The 22,684-nt window shown below is 35.6% G+C and overlaps 1 protein-coding gene across 4 annotated transcripts in view; it reads left to right on the top strand.

Annotated features, from left to right (window-relative positions):
- Positions 1–22,684, top strand: part of ADGRB3 (adhesion G protein-coupled receptor B3) — a 772,638-nt gene that overhangs the window by 353,411 nt on the left and 396,543 nt on the right. For all 4 annotated transcript variants that reach the window (XM_037842636.1, XM_037842635.1, XM_037842634.1 and 1 more), the window contains 2 exons: positions 7,934–8,035; positions 8,417–8,523. In XM_037842636.1, coding sequence (XP_037698564.1) covers positions 7,934–8,035; positions 8,417–8,523 — 209 coding nt within the window. The remainder of the gene's footprint in view (positions 1–7,933; positions 8,036–8,416; positions 8,524–22,684) is intronic.

Raw genomic sequence — 22,684 nt, 5'->3', positions numbered from 1 at the left:
TTAACAGTGAGATCTTTCTGTTGATGAACAGTCACTATTCCATTGTGCTATGCCATTAAACAAGAATCCTTCATAGTGCTGCACATAACATGTATTTTCTGTTTTATGAAATACATATATGTGATATTAAGAAGAAAAAAAGATTAATGTAAATCTCTGTCTCTATTTTTCTCTCCTGAACTTCAGATGCATGTAACCAACCAATGCATATAACAATCTTCATATGCTCAGATATCTCAAACTCAAAACTTTTTTCAGCATGTTTTCTCCCAGACCATCTCCTTCTCCTGTGTTACAGCTCAGAGTATAGCATACTAGGCATTATAGTTGGAAACCTGAGCTGCTGCTTCTATTTCTCCATCATCCTCAACTCCTATATCCCATCAGCCATGGAGCTGAGCCCGTTTTACCTCCTAAATAAATTGTGAATCTTTACTTCCCTTTGCACTTACCTGTGATTCCACCTCTTCCCCCAATTACATCTTAAAGATTGTCAGAATTCTCCCTGCCTTCATTCTTACTTACCTTCAATCCATTCTCCAAACTGCAGGTATTTCATTTAAAATATCATACTAACTTTCCCTTGCCCTTAATAAATTCATACACATAGCTTACCTCATTATTTCTTATTACCCCCTCTGCCTCCCACAGTCATCCACCTCTACTCATCCCCAAATTTACATTCTAGCCATTCTGAGACTTGCTCATTTTCTTGGGTTTATCAGGTTTTCTTTGCCTTTGGGTATTCCCCATGTAGATCCCTATGATGTACTTTTCCCTTCCCCATTGGCTAACTCCTACTTTTCCTTTAAACCTTGAGTTGGACATTCTTTCTGGAAATTCTCCAATGACATGCTTTCCCTAACAGTACTGCTAGAGCAACCAGCACTTTCCTGAGCATAGCATTGTTACTGTATTGTAATTTCTTCATTTATTGCCTCCCTAAGCAACTTGAGAATCAGGAGACCATGATTATTCTTCATTCTTCTTATGTACCATATTTAACAAGCTGACTGGATCATTATGGGTGCTCAGTAAATAATTCTTGAATGAATGAATTCATAATTGCCTCTGATGAGAGTCCAGAAAGATTCTCACTTTGGAGGGGGTGGGGTTCATAAATCTAAGATAGTAGAAAACAAATTTTTACTTTAATGTCTGAGCTGTTTTCCTTTTGGCATGAACATAAATACAACTATTTTCTGAACTATTTTTTAAGACATAATGTTCAAAGAGTGCCTTTGATGAAATATAGAAAGCAGCTCTGAGATTTGACATTACTACTAAAAAGCTGAGAATCCTGGACTAGTTTTCATCTTTGAATCTGTTATTCCCCTGCCATCTTCCTTTTTTGGGGGTATCATTTATATTCTGAGTTTCTGTCTCCAAAAAGCATAATGAATCCAAGTTTCAGTCTTCATGAGTTTCACAATACAGCAAAATATAAAGTTCGTTTAACACTGTAGGTTTAAAAAAGTTATCTTTTTTTCTTTTTGTCTGACTGATTGGTAAGCCAGGTAAATAGGAGTCAGAAATTGAGTGCTGTGTTTGGAAAAAGGAGACCTGGTATTTAATATCTTCTTCCTTATCCACAGCTGGGATATATATTCAGTAAACAGGGGATTATGAACAAGATTTCACAGGGTCTTACCAAGTCACACACAACCCTCTGTAGCCAACAAACTGGCCCTTTGGAAACCCATTTTTGCTATATTTGAAGAATTTTTTTCCTACTGCTCCTAAGTGAATGTTGCTATCTACTGTTGGCCCATTTATCTCCCAACCACACACAAAAAACATCCTCAGCACTTTGCAAGAATCAACCCCAACTGATATCTAGGGTGAGTATCTTCTTTCTCTGTGATATTAAGAATTAGATAATTGAAAAATACGTCTTCTAAAAGTATTTGGGAAGTTTTGGTTAAAAGTATATTTGTGTGAATAGGTATCCACCTATCATGAATACTAACTAGACTTATAAGTGATCCATATTTATAAAATTATTCTAACCCTGATAGCTAGTATTGCTCAAGGCCTTACTTACTCTCATTTCTCAAACTCCAGTTCCTCTAGAAGCAATGAGAATGCCAGAATGGCCTTCCTTTAGGTTTTCAAGGGTGTCTAGGGATATAGGTAACCTGACTCCACTATTGGAGCCAATGTTTTGGAAAGAGAACCCCCTGTTTATGCTGACAGATGGGAACACAGACTGCACAGGGCACTGCCAGAGTCACCTCAGAATGGAATTTCCCACTTGAAATCTATTTTCATTCATTCATTCAACAAATAATTACTGAGCACCTACCTTGTGCCAGGCACTGCTATGACCTCAGGGGATACAGAAGTGAAACAAAACAGAAAAATCACCACTCTCACAGTGCTCATATTCTAGCAGGGGAGGGCAAAAATAAACAAAAATAAAATAAATAAGCTGGGGAAAAGATGTAGAAGTTACAAGGTAAGAATATGCTTTGGAGAAAAATAAAGCAGGAAGAGGTGAGAGTGGGTGGTCAAGGAATCCCAGAAAAAGGGACATCTGAGTAAAGCTTGAAAGTGGTGAGAACATGAGCCATGCAGATAGATGTTTGGGGGAGAGGAGGATGAGATATCTTGGACAGGAAGAATAAGTACACAAGCTTTGAGGTTGTAGCAGCAACGGGGGGCCATTGTAGCTGGGGAGGAGACAGTGATGGTGAGGGATGGGAACTGAGGTAAAAGGCCAGACTGAAGGGCTTTGTAATTGAGGTTGGTTTACTTGTTAAATATCTTATGTACATGAAAAGAAGACATTTTTCCCCCAAAGTCATATACCTTTAAAAAAAATCAAGCATTGTTCCGTATTTCCATTCAGGCAGTTATACTATCTCTGCCCACCTTGATTTTGAACCTCCTCAGTTTGCAGCTGCCGGCCCAGTAAACATTTCACCCTGTTGGCCACCAGTGCCATCTAGTGGTTGTCAATTGCAGGCTGTTCTGACCGCAGTCAATTAGTCGGGGAGGGGCACAGGGAAAGCCTTTTGCCAAAATGATATGAAGTGTAAAAAGCTTTCTGAAACCACTGCAGGGAAATGAAGAAGTGCACTGTAAATTGTTTCTTCATTGTTTTATGACAAGACTGAATCAGAAAAACTAGAAGGTATTGCAACAGGTTTTATGAAATGTATTTCACATTTTACTAGTTGAACTGAAGAAAATTTGAGTTTGAAAACTGAAAATACAGTGCAAAGTGCTTTTTGAATTGAAAGCAAAAGATTATAAATGAAAAGATAGGAAGATAATGAACAGAAGTAGGGATACAAATGGAAAAAAAACTATAATCAAGTGTAATAGTAGTACTAAATTAAAACTACAGTACTTTATTAAAAATAGTCTAATCATATATAGAATTCGATTATGTAATAAACTATGTATAATCTATTTTGTGAGCTTTTACACATTCAATGGAAATTCTTTTTTTCCATGTTCTATAGAAGTTTTTGCTTGACATTTACAGAAACACAATTAATCATCTATTACAGTGCTGTCCAACACTGTAGCTATTTAAATTTACACTTGTATTAATTAAAATTAAATAAAATTTAAAACTCACTTCCTCAGTCACACTAGCCACATTTTAAGTGTTCAAAAGCCACATTTGGCTAGTGGCTACCATGTTGGACAGTGCCTATGTAGAACATTTTCTTCATTGCAGAAATTTCTATTGTACAGTACAGGTCTATTACATTGTTTCTTCAGTAAAAGGGATTTCTTTAACAAATGTGCTTTGAACATTACTATATGCTGGTCACTATGGCAGTGCATTACAGGAGATTAAAAGGAATAAAATAAAGCATGATTACTTTCCTAAAAGGCAAAGTTGGGGAGTTAGGGAGATTTGCACACATAACCAAATATTTTCAGTCCAATTTGAAAAGAGCTATGATACTCGTATATTCAGTGACTGGGATATTCAGGAAGACTGCTTAGAGAACACTTCATTTAAGCTATGTCTCAAAATGAATTGGGATTTTACCAACAAAATAAGGAGAGGAGACAGCATTTTGAGTAAAGGATATAGCTTGTGCAAAGACAGGGATGTGTAAATTGGCTTTGAATCTTCAGAGGATGACAGTTAATTCTGTGTGACTGCTGCAGAGGAAAGTAAATATTAGCTGTGGCTAGAATGCTACATTGGAACTTGCTAGAAGGGCCTTTTTCATCACGCTGAGCATAGTTATCTTTATCCTGTAAATACTAGAGAACCATAGAAGGGTTTTAAGCAGGTAATTCTGGGATTAAACTTCATTTAGAGATTATTTGGTAGATGTGGCATGAAAATTGGATTAAAGGGAGAAGATACTAGAGAATGGCACCACTTTATACCAAATTCTTCAGGTCAGAAAGCAGACATCATCCTTGATGACTCTGTCTCATTCATCCCCCACATCATTCCGTCTGCCTCCTAAATTTACCTTTTATTAACATTTAATCCATCCATCCTACCTGAAGCCACCTTTGTTTCAGGGCCAAAGCACTGTATTGGTCTCCTCAGTGTCTTGCTCTACCTCCCACCCCCCCACCCCCCATTCATTCTGCCCACAGAATGTAAGCTGATCTTCAAATTAAAAATGGAATCATGACAGTTTTTTTTGTTTAGAACCCTTCAGTGGCTGCCTGCAGGGCCCCACTGACTGATCTCAGCCTTTCTATTCAACCCATTATTCCACACTCTTCCTTGCTCTTCTCCCTTCAGCCACACTAGGCCTCAGTTCTCCAAGCTCCTCCCCTCTTCACGGCCTTGGCACATACAGTTCTCTCTTGCCAGAGGCCTTCCTGTACCTCACACAGCTACTGAATTAAATATCACTTCCTCTAGAGCGCTGTCTTTGATTCTTTAGATTTTAGACTAAAAGATCACCTTGTACTTCCCCATGCAAGTGCTTATCATAATTGTTTGACCTCTCCTTCCTCCTTTTGGCTGAAAGCTCCATGAGGCAGAGCCTGCTTTTCTCCTGAGTCATTGAATATTCCTAGAACAGGGCCTAGTACATGGTAGATAAGTGCCTGAATGAGCCAATGAAATTGTTCTCCTAATTCAAAAGGGATAGAATGAATGCCTCGACTAGGACAGTGGAGGTAGAATCATTCGGGGTTAAGAGGAGAAGAATGAGCAGAAGATGATTCTGATGGTTTTAGCTATGGGGACTAGACTAGGGTATCATTAATAGAGATAGGAAATTTGCAGAGGGAGCATGCAACTTTGTGGGGAAAATGATGGGAATTGAGTTGTGGGCAGGTTGACTTTTGAGAATTCTTTGGAATATCCAAGTAAAAATGCCACTCAGCAGTTGAATACAACAGTGTAAATCCTCAAAAAGCAGCTGAATCAGAGAAACACACGTGTTACCAATTCACAGATGGAGGTATGTTGGTAGAGGGCTTGTGTTAAAACATGACTGTGGCATCACAATGAAGAGTGTGGGATCAGAAGTCACACTGCTTGCATTCTTATTATGACACCATCATTTACTGTTTGACTGTAGGAATTAATTCACCTCTCTGTGCTTCTGCTTCATCCTATTGTAAATGAGGATAGTAGTCGTCTCTACGTCATAAGATTGTTGAAGTTAATAGGAGATTAAATGAGTCCATGCATATAATACTCCTAATAAGGATTCAATGAATGTTAATAAGATTATTATTTCTATTATTAACATGTTTGACATTATCTATGGATGGCACTTAATGTAAGGGAAATGTAAGGCGGTGGTGAGTCTGCAAAGGAGAATGCAGGAAATGGGACCAAGAAAGAATAGTCGAGTGCTTGGAGAAGGCCTGAGAGAGAATGGCTTTCTGAGACCCTAGGGAAAGTCTTTTAAAGAAGGAGGGAGAAGTCGAAGTATTGTGTGCTGCAGAGAAAGTCCAGTGAGTAGTGATTGAGATGAGTATGCATTAAGTTTGGCCTTTATGGGTGATCACTGGTTATTTGAGGAGACGTTTTATGAAAATGGGGCTGGTGCAGTTTAAATCAACTGCTAAACCAAGCACCATAAAAAGTCTTCATAAGTTGGAAACAGTTGCCTATGCAGTTTAATGAGAACTTAGATTAAAAATATACATTAACTCAGAATTAGAGAGACTATCTTAGGCAATTCAAGGTAGCAAAGAGGCTATGCAAGAAGCCAAAACGAAGGCTGTGAGGAGTCAGGGATTCTAGGTTCCAATCCTGCCGATACCGCCAACCAGCTCCTGCACATCCATCACCTTGGGCAAGCCTTATCTTTTTGGGCCTTGATGCCCTCATCTCTAAAGAGGAATGAGATAGAACAAGTGATCTGCAATGCCATTTTTGACTCTAAATTGCCCACATTTTTAAACCATTCATCTTCAGCAATTATAAATAATTATTTCAAGATTGAAATGTCCCAAACTGTATTCTTCACCTACTAGTAGCTATAAAATATTCTGAAAAGTTCATAAATTCTGAGGTATAATTAGTATCATTAGGATTAGGGTTATCCATGACTTAAATAGTATAGATTCTCTAAAAGAAGAAATGTCTCTCAGGAAGTCATGTGTGTATTTATTTAGGTATTTACTTATTTTTTAGGTGCTTTATTTTTTAGGTAATTTTATATATATATATATATAAATTCACATATTTGCTAGTCTATTCTTTCAAGTTTGAGCAACTTCTGAGTGCCAGACACACTATTAGGTACAAATGAAACTAAGATGAGGAGACCTAAACAAGATCCCAGGTAGGCAGTGAAGACAAATATATGAACATATAAATGACGATGTGATGTGACAAGTGCAACAGTAGGTGTGTCTAGAGGAGATATGATTACCTTCTTTGATCTGGGATTAGATGTCAGATTTAATGCAATATAGATAGATATCATTATTTTGCTAATTCTTCTACTTTTCATTAAATTATTTCTGATATACATTTGTTATTCTTGAAATCCTCTTTAAATTTCTTGCCTCAATAATTAAATTGAACTTTGGAAAATACTAAGGCAAAAAGATCAAACCAGTTTACTTTTATATAATGCAGTATAAATGAAAATCATTGTTCTTGGGTGAAGGAATAAAGAGTTACATATTTTTACTTCTCATATTTATTAACCTTTTTTTAAAATTCAGTTTTGAGATATAGTCACATACCCTACAATCATCCACAGTGTACAATCAGTTGTTCACAATACCATCATATAGTTGTTCATTCATCACCAAAATCTATTTTTCAACATTTTTATTACTTCCCCCAAAAAATTAAAAAATTAAAAATTAAAACAAGAATAAAAATACAAGTAAAGAAGAATACCCAAAATATCCCATCCCCACCACCCCTATTCATTTACTTTTTGTCCCCATTTTTCTACTCATCTGTCCATACACTGGATAAAGGGAGTCTGAGCCACAAGGTTTTCACAATTGTATGGTCATACCATGTAAGGTATATAGTTATACAGTTGTCTTCCAAAATCAATGCTATTGAGTTGCTCTTCAGCAGTTTCAGGTATTTCCTTCTAGTTATTCCAGTTTATTTACCTTTAACATTTATAGTTAGTAATTTTAATATGGCTTTCTTTGGATTGGAAATCACTTTATTGTATAACATCTCAAAACATGAATACTGGAAAGATGCTCTATTTATAACTTTGAATGTATTGTTCAATATATAGGCAAATCTAAATGACTTTTTACAAAGCCTATATAGCAGGCACTTTTAAAAGAAAGTGCATGTCTCTGAAGATTTTGAATTTAATGAAATGAAACCTGGTATTTTTTGTTTATGAAGATGTTTCTAACATTTCAGTAAGTAATGAATTTTAAACAAAAAGGAAAGAGCTCTGTGGTTAGGGACACAGTTGAGGAATATTTATTGCCAATATTTAAAAAAAAGCAAACACTGCTGGCATTCAAGTCCCTCTGTTTTAAATTGCAGCACCTTATGAAATATGCCCAGAGGATTATCTGATGTCGATGGTGTGGAAAAGGACTCCAGCAGGCGACTTGGCATTCAATCACTGTCCTCTAAATGCCACAGGTACAGTAGGATGATCCACCCAAACACAAATGATAATTGCCATCCAAGACCGACATGCTACATCTGCTTATGAAGTCACGTTTTTGTCCTATGTCTATAAATAAGTCTACCCTGCTAGCAATTAATGAAATTCTTTTAGTAAAGGATTTCATAAATGAATCCAATGTTAAGACCTAGAAAATATAGCTGATGAAATAGCTCTTCAGTGTGACTAATATGCGTTATAAGAATAATCAAAATAACAAATTCATATGCATGTTCTGAAAGCAAAAAAAAAAAAAAAATGAAAGTACAAACCCCATTTTTAGCCTGTCTCCTAATTATGTGATGCCTTCTAGCATCACTGTTATAAAACTTCTCTCTGTTCTTTGTGACACACAGGCACCACTAGCAGACGCTGCTCTCTCAGTCTTCATGGAGTGGCCTTCTGGGAACAGCCGAGCTTTGCAAGATGCATATCAAATGAGTACAGACACTTGCAGCATTCAGTAGGTGCAAAGCCAGCTTTAGTACTTGCTCTGTTTATGTTTTGCTAATGATAGCTGTGAGAGAATTTAGCCTTCTGCTTACAATCAAATCAGTAAAATTCTGAAAAAAATGCTTGAAGGAAAAGGGATGTGACGGAAAGGTAATTTTGAGAAGTCAGTGTTAAATTGTTTTATTTCTAGGATTTGGGGTTTTATGGATCCTGCTATTTAAATGAAAGTATCATTCATCTAGTAGGGGAAACGCTTAAGTAAAATTTGCTATTTGGTTTTATCTGTAAAAGTCAAAGTATATATCATGATTTATACAAGTTGTTTCAATAGTAAATAATGCTAATTTCAATATATACCTTACATTTTTAAATTAAATTCTTTAATTTTTCAGTAGCTGGGAAATGATAAAGTTGCATCATTTAAGTATCACATTTCTTGTGGCAGTTTGAAATTAAGACATGAAAACATGTTATTGGACCAGAGAAAATTAATTACTTGCAAAAGATCCCATGGGTCAAATTTTCCAAAAATATCCCCTCTTTTCCCACACACCATTGAATTATTCAGGGTATGATGTTTGAATCTTTTGAATGCAATTAAATTTTGCTTGGAATTTTACAAACACAAGTCATTGTCATTATCAGAGACTGTTGTCATTTTCTCCTGACAGGAGGAAATGCATGCGTGAATAAACACTGAGGGGTATAGAAAACAATATAAGCATGAACCAAATGAAAATTTGGACACTGGCAGGAATGTTTAGTTTAGAGCCTTTAAATTTTGTTATGCTTATGTTTTCTTTTAATTTTCTTACTGTCAGTTACAAATACACATAATTTAAAAAAATCTGTGGAACATTCTTATTTGTGGACATAGAAGTAGCTTTTGCAATAACACTGCTTAACAATTAATGGGATTCTTATTTATTTGATTATCTGAAAAAACAAGAAAGTGCATTATTTTAATCTGAAAACTAAATACTTTCTTATATGCTTACATACCAAATCTATTCAATTTGATGATTATTTGGCTACAGAGAGCCTTATTTCTGTTATTTAAATGTAATAAGTGACATAGTTTCATAATATGAAAGAGAACATGAAATGTAAATATTTTATTAATAGCTGTCAATAGCTCCTACCATTATATGTCAGAATTACATACAAGCAAAAATTTTCTTATGAATTTAATTTTTTAATGAATTTTATTTCCCCTACTTCTAGACATGAGACTTTGTTTAATTTAATCCTAAATATATCCATAATCAGTTCTTTTAGTAATGGTAATTGATGGGAACAGTTGCATGGAAAAGTAAATCATAATCTAAGACAATCCTTACAAATTCTTTAAGAATGAATAATGTCACTCTTTTTGTAGAAATTTTTACTTTCTAAGTTTAGTGTTTTGTATGTACATATTTAAATGAGTACGTTTGCTTTCTTTGAGTATAGCCCATCTGATAATGGAGGAAAGCAAAAATACTTTGTGAAGTAGAAGAAATGAAATCTTGAGTTATGAATCCAGTGGAAATTATTCAGCCAATGTGTATCTGCCCACATTAATTTTGCTACATAAGTCAGATGCATGATATTGTAAAATAAAAAGCAGCCTCTATTTATTCAGCTCCTAAAAAGTATGAGGCACTCATTTGGGCACTTTTATAAAATTAGCTCCATTTCTCACAAGAACCTGAAAGTTGGGTATTTCTGCTTCAGAAAGAAACTGAAGATCTACCCTGGAGCAGTTAACTTAAGTGAGGCAAAGAATGAAAATTATGCCCTAGGTACAATTGTTCCAAATCCTAATCTCTTTTCTCAAGGCCATACTTACCTTCTGAGGTTTGATTTGAAACTATCCTTGACTTTGATTCTGTGGGCACCATTTTATGGTTGGGTGTCCTTAGGGAAAAGTTAGATGTTCTCACTCAAGTCTTGGCTTCCTATCTGCAGAGTGGAATTGGTACCACCATCTCAGCATCTCAGGAGGTTTGGAGGAAAAGCAGATGAGACACTATATATGAAAACGTTTGCAAATTGGAATAGTGCTATATAACTGTGAAGAATTAATATCTTTGCAGAAAATGCATTGAGTTACAAAAAAATCCTCTAAATATAAAAATTTAGAACTCAGCATATTATTAGCTGAGATATACATATGGATAATATAGCTTAATAGAAATATATGTATATATATACATATACTAGATAGAAATATAGATAGATGATAGATGTAGAGATAAGTGAGTAGATAGATATAGATAGAAATAATTTGTATTTTGACACATAAATTATGTTTAGATATAAATACAAAGATGCTTATACACATCTTGTGCTTCCCTAGGTATCATGATCTTCTTTACATGTTCAGGAAAATGCAGGACCAATTTATCATTCAAATGATACTTACCTAAAACATCAGCCTCATCATTTCTACCCTACAAAGTCAAATGGAGATAAAAATGAGACCAAATTCTTTTCATCATCTTATTCCTTCTGTAGCGTTTCTAAGCCATGCTTTATTTGAGCAAAGCCAGATAGTCTTGTGATATACAACGATCCCAGTTCCCACAAATTTTTAAAACATTTTGGAAACAGCTCTTTCTCCTCTCATAGAGTTTATCATTTCAACACTTAAGTTCTGTATTTTCCTTAGGAGATTTAATTTTCTTCCCCCTTTTAACCATAAAGTTCATTAAATATTAAATATCTATTCCAGATAATTATTTAAAATAGATTTTAAACTGTATTTTCCAACACTTTAACATATAGATTACAGTATATATGTACATACCTGCTTCATAAATTTACAGCAATACACTAAGTTTGAAATGAAACTTTTTCATCAATAAATGTTAGTTGAACACATTCTATGAACTTTCATAATTATAAACAAGTTGAGTTTGAGAGAATGGGGTAATCAGTTTGACATATAAAATCATTAATCTGTCATATTAAGCATTTAGTTTAAATTATTTGAGGGTGGGAAATACATTTTATCTTCCTTTCTCTAGTACCTAACACAATGATAAGCATAGGTAAAGAATGACTCCATTTCTTTTCTTATCAGTAGGAATTTATTAGAAGTGCTTGGGTCAGAGGTTGCTGGAGGGTTCTGAGTAGGTGATACCCTAGACAATGTTCAGGAATTGTAAGCACATAAAAAAAAATTGTATTATCCCTCATGTGCAATTTTCCTACCCCCCAAATAAGTAGAAATATGGAGTAATTGACATCCCTTTATGAAATTATTTAGTAGTTTTGAACAGTTTCAATTAGTACTAGTGAACTGTATTCGGAAACCTTGTAAGATACACAACCAAACACTATGATCCAAATGTTGTTAAAGATACAAGCACACAGACAAAACGTACTCACAGTAAAAAAGAAAAAAAATTGAGGGTAGAGGATCCAAGTGCTAAATATTATGGGATTATTGGAAATTTCATTTTTTTCCATATGTTAATCTTTCATCTCAGGTTCTTGGGTATTTTTCTCAGTTTTACACCATGCAAGATAGAAATAATTTCACAACCTGTTTAGAGATAGGCACTGGAGTAGGGTAAATTAAATGTATCATCTCTTATTACTGACATAGCTAGGTTTGGAGAAGATAACTGAATATTGTGGCCAGTGGGCTACCTGGTCAGTGGTACCATTTGGTCAGTCACGGCCACTGTCTTCCTCTCTCTCTTTCTCCATTGCTATCTCTATTTCTCTCTCCATCTTGCTCTCTCTATATTTGTCTCTTTATCTCTCTATCTCTCTCACACACACATGTACACACACAAACACATGGTTGTACACACAATGTATGCTCTCTGAAGGTAGACAGATCTAAATCAAAAGATGTTGAACAAAGCATACCAATCCTTTCTCCTAAATTCATTAAGAAGCTGAGTCGCTCCTCCTTTGCTGGGGAGGAGTGAGTAATGGGAAGCCAAGAAAGGGAGATATTGGTCTAATGGAATTTCCTCCATATGAAAATATGGAGAGCTGGATATAAATGTTCCTCTTTTAAGTTGTTGCTACTTAACACTTGTTTCTATTCTTCAAACTTTAATTAAACAAAAAAACAAATATAAAATTAGAGCAATAACATCACTAGTCATCAAAACATAGACTTTGTGGGAAGAATGTGTCAAAGACCTTGAATCTTGGTTTAAGGACTTTAGTTTTTCCTACTTTACTCTAATTTTGTGGGCCCTTTATTAGAAGAGACAGAAAGAGAGAGAGAGAAAGGGGGGGGGTATATTTCCTTTATTTTCCACCCATATTCCCTAATTCCTGTATGAATTTTGTTCCATTGGAAGAAAATTCCTCACACATCACACTTTTGTGGCCACCATCTCATCGCACAAATGCTCAGCACATTGCATGATACATTTTTCAATTGTAGCTCATCTAGGGGAAAGAATGAAAACAATAGCCATCATAGCATTGGTTTTTTGAGCCAAAAAATTGTGGTGGTTTCATTGTTTCTTCAATGAGCAATTAAATGAGCTTTGTCTGGTCCAGCCAGACAAAGGATCTAGCAGATGGTTTTAATTTTCAAATATGCAGCAGTTACGCAGAGTTGAGTGAACCTGAGAGACATGAGTGACCTGTTCCAAGAGCTTTATGTAGTACAATATGGCTGGAACATAAGCAAGTGACAGGGAAGGCAAAGAGAAGCCTGGTCAGTAGTTATCAATCCTGGCTGAATATTATAATCACATGGGATTCTTTAAAAAAAAATACCAGTTGGGAGGGGGAGGGACACCTAAGCAATTAAATGGGATTGTTACCAGTCCATAAGCATTCAGTAAATGTGAGCTGTCATTATTACTAGTTATTTGGCACATATATGTATATATATATATATGTAATTATGTGTCCCATTCTGGGAACAATGTGTGCACCCTTGTTCTAAATACTGAAGACATAAGACCAGACAGCTTTTTCATTCTTGTTGCCAAACTCCAAAATTTTATTAGAGCCTTCACCCTCAGAACCCAGATAATCATTGCAAAATTCAACAGTGCCAAAGAAATGTTGAAGAACATTACTTCCTGTAAAATTTCCAAGTCTCTTAAATTTATTCAGGACCACATGTTAAAGTTTGGGGATCTGAGTTCAACTCCATAATTCCAAAGTTCTTAACATATGGTCCTGAATAAAATTATGACTTCACTAGGTATTTAGCAAATAATGATAGCCTGCGTTTATTGAATGATCTCTACCCCAAAGGAGCTGAAAGAAAAAAAATATATATTTAGAAGTAGGTGTTTAAGCAGTTCATATGTTCCAAGCAATTCATATGTCAATGTTTACAGCATACTTCATAAATTCCTGTTGAGTTTCCAGCTATACCTGTGAAAGTTTTTCAATTATATTAATTTAATGTATTTTCTGTAAGGGACCAGGTAGTAAATATTTTAGGCTTCACAGGTCATACAAACGTAATTCTGATGTTATAGCATGAAAGCAGTTATGAGCAATAAACAAACAGGCATGGCTGTGTTCCAATAAAATTTTATCTTCCAAAACAGGAGGTGGGCTGGATTTGGCTTATTCCTGGAACATACATTTTATTCTTTTTATAAAGATTCCAACTCTTTTGGACTTCTCCATCATTTAATCTATTTTTGTTCATTTTTTCCTCTGCTTTCTTTAACAGTTTAACCATAGTTATTTTAAAGTCCATGCTAGCTAACTACTATCTGGATAAGCCATGGATCTGCCTTTTGTCTTTCTCTCTTAATTATCAGTCGTATCTTCTGACCTCTTTGCGTATCTAGAAATTTTGTTTTTATTGAATTCTGGATATTGTGTTAAAAAGAAATGTAGAGTCTTCAGACAATGTTATCATTGACCAGAAAACATTCCCCCTTCCCTTGGTTCATTGGGGGGTTAATATCTTAGTCCAGTCAGGGATAGAACTGGGTTGGGTCTGGTTTGCGGTTTTAGTAAGACCACCTTTGCTTACCCCCACCCCACCTCCCTTCTTCAGCATGGCTCTTTTGGCTTTGGATAGAGAGCCTTATATGTGCCTATGCCCTCAACCCTGAGAAACTGGAAGATTCAGCTATACCCTTCAGAGGTTCCCTGCACAGCTTTCCGCCCAAGCAACTTCAAATCCAGTAAATGTCTTGAGAGGGGAACCGTTGGGTGTTTAAAGCTGGACTCTTTCCTCAGCAGGAATTTGTTTCCAAAGCACTTAGAAGGTTGGGCAAAACTGTACTCTGCATTCTAGAAATTTCATCCTAACTCCTCAGCTTCCTACACAACCCAGAAACTCTGCAAATGTCTCATGGGAAAAATCCCACAAGGTATTTATGGCCCCTCAGATTTCCAGTATGTTTCTCCAGCCCCAGGCAATGAAAAAAACACAAGTTTCCCTTTATGCCCCAGAGGCCTTCTGACTGGGTCTTGCCTACCTCTCACTTCTTGCCCAGAGTTAGCAAATCCTGACAGGAGAAGAAATAAAATTGGCTGAAATTGTTGGGTTACCTCAGAAAGGTTCCCTGCTTTCTGGAAATTTAGTTCTTTTAGCCCTTATTGCTTCCACAGCTCTCTGATGCCTTTTTTAAATTAAATGGATTTTTCTAGTTGTGGTAGCAAAAACGTTGGCCTTACATAAACTAGTATACTTTACCAAATAAGTAAATTTTCATTGTATTACATAAAGAAAAAAAAAATATTTAGGCATATAGACTCAGGAGATTTTTAAGCTTCTCCCAGAGTATATATTTAATGAGACTTAGAGAAAAAATATAAGATTGAATTTTAGACATTGAAATTCATCAAACTGAAACTTATTCATAGATGATTTAATAGAACATAATTGTGCAGAGAATTATATTTAGGCTGATACCAAAGAAAAAATATTACATAGAAATCTGTACCTTATTATTCAATCATCCATCCATCAATCCATCTATCCATTCAACTGTCCATTAATTAATTCTCCAAATATTCACTGAGCTTCAACTATGTGCCAAGCATAGTGTAAGGCCTGGGGATGCAATGTGGTTGTAACACACACAATACATAGAAAATAAAGTAGACATAAAAGAAGATAAATTAATTATAATGTGATCTTTTGAAGGATACATGTAAGTTGCCAACATAGGGAATAATTGTTGGACACTACTTTTGATAAGAGAGTCAGTGACGTCTCCATGAATGCATTTGAACCTGTGACCTAAACATGAGATGGATTCGGACATGCAAAGAGTGGAGTGAGTTTGGCAGGGAATGAGATCACAATCCATGTAGAGGGTACAGCATATGAAATAACTTGAGGTCTTTTAGGAAGTGAAAAGCCATCTAGTGACTGAAAGATAATGCATAGGAAGGGTGTCATGAGGTGAAGTTGGAGAACTGTGTAGGAAAAAATATTTAAGCTGGGTCCTAAAAGTCTTTGTTAGAATTTTTAATTTCATTATAAGTGCAGTGAGAAGCCACTAACTGTAGAGGAGTGATGTGATTCAATGTAATTAAAGATGGTCATATGCCTATTCCATGGAGAGTAACTATAGGGTGGCAGTACTGGAAACTGTGACACCTGCTGTGATAATCCAGATGAGAAATGATGGTATCTTTTCTTAAGGTTGGATGAATATGTTTGGCTGATTGATGGTGCTGTCATTCCTAAGATGTGAAGGTAAAACCATGACAAATACCTTGGGATGGGTGGGGAAGGAAGAAGGTAACAACAGCTTTATTTACTAGTTCAATAGGCCATACACAATCTATATAATAGATACCAGGAAAGTAGTTGGATATTGGAGTCATGAGCTCAGACTCTAGCTCCTGGACTGGAACTATAACTTTGGGACTCATCAACGTAAAGAATAAGACGTAAGGAAGTAAAGAAAGACTGCATCTCTTTCTAGATTTTGGTCATGGAAGAGAGTAGAAAAATGGAGTAGTAGTTAGAAGGAGATAAGAGGTCAAGGAAGGTGTTTGTATTCTTTTTTTTGTTTTAAATGAGAAATGTTGAAACACTTTTTTACATTAAAAGAAGTGATCCAATAGAAATGGAAATGGTAAGGATTTAGGAGAAAAATAAGAAAATCAAAGAAAATCCAGGAAGGCACAAGGAGCTGAGACCTAAAGCCAAAGTTAAAGCATTGGATTTACTAGGAGATGCAACACTTGCTGCATTATAACTGGAGGAAAGAAGTTGGGGGAAATGAGTGCAGTGAAGATATCATGATGGGATTCTCTTTTCTCCATTAAGTGTGAAGCAAGATCATTAGCTAAGAATGAGCATTTAAGAGGAGATGTGGGTCATCAGAAGAGATGAAACCGTGTGAAATAGTTATTTTCAGGAGAATGAAGATAAGCCTGTTAGAGAAATATAATAAGATTACCAGGCTGCATTGAGTACAATCTGAAGTTTGAAATAAAGAACTTAGTATATATTTAGCCAGTTTAGTTGTGAGTTTTCTCCAACAAAGTGGAACTACTTAGATGCAAGTGCAGAGAAGGCATTTGGTAAGAGCTTTGATATTCAAAATGTTTTCTGAGTATCACCAGCAGCAGCAACACCTGGGAACTTATTTGGAATGTAGGATCTCAGACCCTGAGCCAGACACACTTTATCAGAATCTGCATCTTAAAAAGTTCCCTTTGTGATTTATACAGGCAAACCTCAGAGAGATTGTGGGTTTGGTTCCAGACCATCAACAATAAAGTGAATATCACAATAAAAGAGTCACACGAATATTTTGATTTCCAGTGTATGTAAAAGTTATGTTTACACTAAACTGTGATCTATTAAGTGTGTAGTAGCATTATGTCTTTAAAAACAATGTACATACCTTAATTAAACACACTTTATTGCTAAAAATTGCTGAACATCATCTGAGCCTTCAGCAAGTCGTAATCTTTTTGCTGATGGAGGGTCTTGCCTCAATGTTGATGGCTGCTAACTGATCTGGGTGGTGATGGCTGTGGCAATTTCTTAAAATAAAATAGCAATGAAGTTTGCTGCATTGATTGACTCTTCTTTTCACAGAAGATCTGTCTGTAGCATGCAATGCTCTTTGATAGCATTTTACCCACAGTAGAACTTCTTTCAGAATTGGAGTAGGTCTTCTGAAACCCTGCTGCTGCTTTATCAACTAAGTTTATGGAATATTCTAAATCCTTTGTTGTCATTTCAACAATGTTCATAGCATCTTTGCCAGGAGTAGATTCCATATTAAGAAACTACTTTCGTTGTTCAACCATAAAAAGCAGCTCCTCATTCATTCAGGTATTATCATGAGATTGCAGCCATTCAGTCACAGCTTCAGGCTCCACTTGCTCTTTCCACCACATTTGCAGTGACTTCCTTCACTGGTCTTGAAACCCTCAAAGTTATCCATGAAGGCTGGAATCAACTTCTCCCAAATTCCTGTTAATGTTGATATGTTGACCTCTTCCCATGAATCACAAATATTCTGAATGGCTTTTAGAATGGTGAGTCCTTTCCAGAGGGTTTTCCATTCACTTTGCCCAGATTCATCAGAGGAATCACTGTCTGTGGTAACTATCAACTTACAAAATGTATTTCTTAAATGGTTAAGTCTTGAAAGTCAAAGTTACAAAATTGATTCTTGGGTGCAGAATGGATGTTGTGTTACCAGGCATGAAATCAACATTCATCTCATTGTACATCTCCGCCAGAGCTCTTGGGTGTCCAGGTGCGTTGTCAATGATCAGTAATATTTTGAAAGGTCTTAGCAGTGAGTTTAAAATACTTAGTAAATCATGTTGTAAACAGATGTGCTGTCATCTAGGTTTTATTGTTCCATTTATAGAGAATAGGCAGAGTAGAATTAGCATAGGTCTTCAGGGCACTAGGGTTTTCAGAAAGGTATATGAGCATTGGCTTCAATGTCAAGTCACCAACTGCATTAGCCCCTAACAAGAGATTCAGCCTGTCCTTTGAAGCTTTGAAGCCAGGCATTGACTTCTCCTCTCCAGCTATATAAGTGCTAAATGGTATCTTCTTACAATATGAAGCTATTTTGTCTACTTTGAAAATCTGTCAAATCTGTTAAATAAGTGTAGCCACCTTCATCAATTATCTTAGCTAGATCTTCTGGATAACTTGCTGCAGCTTTTATATCAGCACTTGCAGCTCCATCTAGCACTTTTACGTTATGCAGATAGCTTCTTTTCTTAAACCTCATGAACCAACTTCCATTAGCTTTAAACTTTTCTACTGCAGCTTCCTTACCTCTCTCAGCCTTCATAGAATTGAAGAGAGTTAGGGCCTTGCTCTGGATAAGGCTTTGTGTTAAGGAAATGTTGTGACTGGTTTGGTCTTCCAACCAGACCACTAAAACTTTCTCTATATCATCAATGAGGCTCTTTTTCTTTCTTGTTGTTTGTGTGTTCACTAGAGTAGCACTTTTAACTTCCTTCACAAACTTTTCCTTTGCATTATTAACTTGGCTAACTTTTGACATGAGGCCTAGCTTTCAGCCTGTCTCAGCTTTTGACATGCCTTCCTCACTAAGCTTAATCATTTCTAGCTTTTGATTTAAAGTGAGAGATGTGCAACTCTTCCTGTCATTTGAACACTTAGATGCCATTGTAGGGTTATTAATTGGCCTAATTTCATTTTTATTGTTCCTTGGGGAATAGGGAGGCCTGAAGAGAGGGAGAGAATTGGGGGAACTGTTGGTTGGCGGAGTAGTCAGAACACACACAACATTGATCAGCTAAATTCACCATCCACTATGGGCATGGTTCACGATGCCCCAACAATTACAATAGTGACATCAAAGATCAACAGACCACAGATCACCATAACAGATATCCTAGTAATGAAAAAGTTTGAAATATTGCAAGAATCATCAAAATGTGACACAGGGACATGAAATGAGCACATGCTGTTGGAACAATGGCACTCAACACAGGGTTGCCACAAAACTTCAATTTGTAAAAAATGCAAAATCTGCAAAGTTCAGTAAAGTGAAGTGCAATAAAACGAGGTATTCCTGTATGCACTTTAAAGTTTGAGAAGCACTGTGGTAGATTCCACCTAGGGTTGAAGCTTTGATGGGTGAATGCAATAGAGTGAGAGAGGGGCAAAGAAATAAAATGACTATTATCTCCATAAGCATCGTAAGACATACCGTTTTAGGTTATAACTGATTTCCCTCTCTTGGGCACAAGGGTGAATTGTACTTCCCTACCCTTTTGAATTTAGGTGTCCCTATGTGAGTAATTCTGGCTAGTTGATTGCATGTTGAGGTTATTTGTGTCATCTCCAGGCCTGAGAATGTAATTGCCAACAACCCAAGTCCCTGAATGACTCTAATAAACAGATCCTTCTGCTTACCTGAGTTTCATATGTAGTATGAGTGAGAAATAAATCTTTGTTGTTTTTAGGCACTGAGATTTTGGAATTGTCATTTTACCATAACTTTGCCTATTCTGAGTGATACAATTTCCCTGGAACCAAAAATACAAATGGAAATAGAATTGGGAAAGCCTTTGAGAAATACTGGGTTACTTAGGGCTCTGCCTCCTACTGGGGAGGTTTCTGAAAGTCTGGGTCCCAGTCTGTGACCACCTACTGCTTTCCTGTCAAGGAGCATGCATAAGGCTCTAGTTTGATCCCCTGGCATGGAATATTAGTAACAACTTCCAGATGTTTGTTTTTAGGAAAAGAAATCTCACCTATGCCCTTTGCACAAGAATTATAATTTTGATAAATTCTAGCCAAAAACTTCAAAATGAAAGATTTTACTTGGCTCCTACTGGGTAGGCAAATCTGCAATGCACTCATTCTTATTTTGGAGATTTCCACGCTTTAAGGGAAATAGATACAGTATATACCTGAATCAGTTTTCTTCACTAAGGTAGTGAAGTTTTTGTCATAGCAATACCTTTTAGGTTATACCTGATGGAATGCTAAAATTCATAACATCTTCTTCTTCACTGCAGGGATTCCTGAGACAAGAAATTGGGGTACACAATGCCCCTATAGCCAAATGCTATTCAAACCACAATCCTGGGTTTTGTGCCAAACGGGTATAACTCCTCAGGGAAATTCTCGACTAAATCTAACCTACTACATTGTCTCTAAGCAAGAGTAATCTTTTCAAATTTGAATCCCTTGTCCTCGAACAATTCTAAGATGAATGCAAGCTCTTTATATCAAATATAGGGAAAATGAAGAACTGTGCATGTCCTAGAAAAAAAGGGTATGACTTCTTTTCCACACAGGACTATCTCTATCTTTCCTGGAGACTTTAGTAGATTTATGAATAATTTAATGCTATCATCCTGTGAGTGACTTTGGCATAAGAAAATGACAGAATTATTAGCTAAAGCAGAAGATGTATATTTAGATCATTGTTTTAGGAAAAGATGTTTCTTGTATAATTATCTATTAATTGAAGCCACTTAGAACTATGAAAACCTTTAATATACCTTACAGATGGATTGTAGGAGTTGATGCTCAAAATAAAATATAAATATATAGTGTTTAAAGCATGTCATTTGCACAGAGCGACTATGATAAACCTTTTTTTAGTACTCACACAATAGAGGCCACTGTGGCTGGCAGTAGGAGGCATAAAGTGAAACGAATAAGGTTATTTAAGAAACACACCTATTCTTTCAACCATGATCCTCACCACTCTATCTATATGAAAAGCAAGGAGACTTAATCCAGAACTGTAAAAAGCAAGCTATTTTTAGATCCTGTTTTTTTCTCCTCTTTCAACTGTTGATCTTGTCAACCCAGTGTTAAATGTGGATGACACAAATGTCCCTTGGAGCTAATATGCCCAAAAGTGTTGCAATGTGAGTAGGCATAATTTCTGATAATCATAATTATAAAAGAAAATATTAATAAAATTATAAAACCTTTCTGAATGACTTTTGGTGACTAAATGAAGAGAATCTTCAAAATACAGTCCAATGGATACAGAATTGTTAATATAGTCTAGGGAAATTTTCCCCTCCATTTGAAAAATCTACCTACAAAATCTTTTCTAGATTTTGATAGATGGTTTTCCAAACATTAAAACATTATATTGTTAAATAATGAATACTTCTTGAATAAATGACAATACTTCCACATTCTGGCAAGTGACTTCAAATCTCTTGCTTCTTGTACTCTTTGTTCTTGTGAAAAAAAGTTGATATGTCCTTAAATCAAACATGGTTGAGAATGATTCTTAAATATTTAAGCATTTTTAAAGTTTGTAACAAAAATAATACTTTATAAAACCTGTATTAACAGTGTAGTGGTTAAGAGCATGCACTCTCAAATCAAACTACCTGAGCTTAAATGTTGGTACAACTACTACTTATGAGCTATGTGATCCTGGGGACTGCAATTAATCTCATTAAGCCTTTGCTCCTTTACCTGTAAAATGTGGATAATTATGGTACTTCAAAGGGTTGTTTTAAAACCAAATGAGGGTAACTCATGTAAAGCACTTATTCCCATGCTTGCCATACAATAAACACTCAATAAATTTTATATTATTGTTGTTATTATTCTTTTTTAAGGTTACAATTGTGTAACTATAGCTATAGTGTCTAAAATTTCTGAAATTATTTGCCTATTTATATTAATTGGTGATTTTTCAAAGGGAATTCTCTCAGTGTAAAACTTCTCCAGTTATTATAAACTTTTTTATTTTAAATAATCATCGACTGCTATGTTTTTACCTTGTCAAGTTTTGAAGATTATAGTTTCAGAAGGACAAAGAAAATCCTTCTCTGGTTTCAACTCAATTTATAAGCACTTTGAGCAAGTACCTATTGTGTGTCTGACAATATGCTAGAGATTGCAAGGGAAACAAAGATGAATAAGAAAGTACAAGCCCTTTAGGAGTTTATGGTCTAGTAAAATGGATAAGATAAGAACATAAACACTATAATAAGATGGAGCAATATTACTCCTATGGGGTTTGAAAGTAGAGTTCATATCATGATTGCAGTTATCTGAAAAGAATTCGTGAAGGAGAAAGGAAAGATAGCAATTTAACAAAAGGACTTTGGGAGCACATTTAAAGCTATAGAACAGCATGAGTCAGGGAGTTAAGACAGGTATTAGGGTATCTACAGCAGTAGTGAAACAGTATGGTAGACCTAGCTGACACCTAATAAATCATAATGAATTTTGGATAAACTACAGAAAAAAATATATTTTCAAATATTGAGTAATA

The sequence above is a fragment of the Choloepus didactylus genome, chromosome 7, assembly GCF_015220235.1.
Source record: "Choloepus didactylus isolate mChoDid1 chromosome 7, mChoDid1.pri, whole genome shotgun sequence".
NCBI classification, from domain to species: domain Eukaryota; kingdom Metazoa; phylum Chordata; class Mammalia; order Pilosa; family Megalonychidae; genus Choloepus; species Choloepus didactylus.
This window is presented reverse-complemented; position numbering and strand designations above follow the sequence as displayed.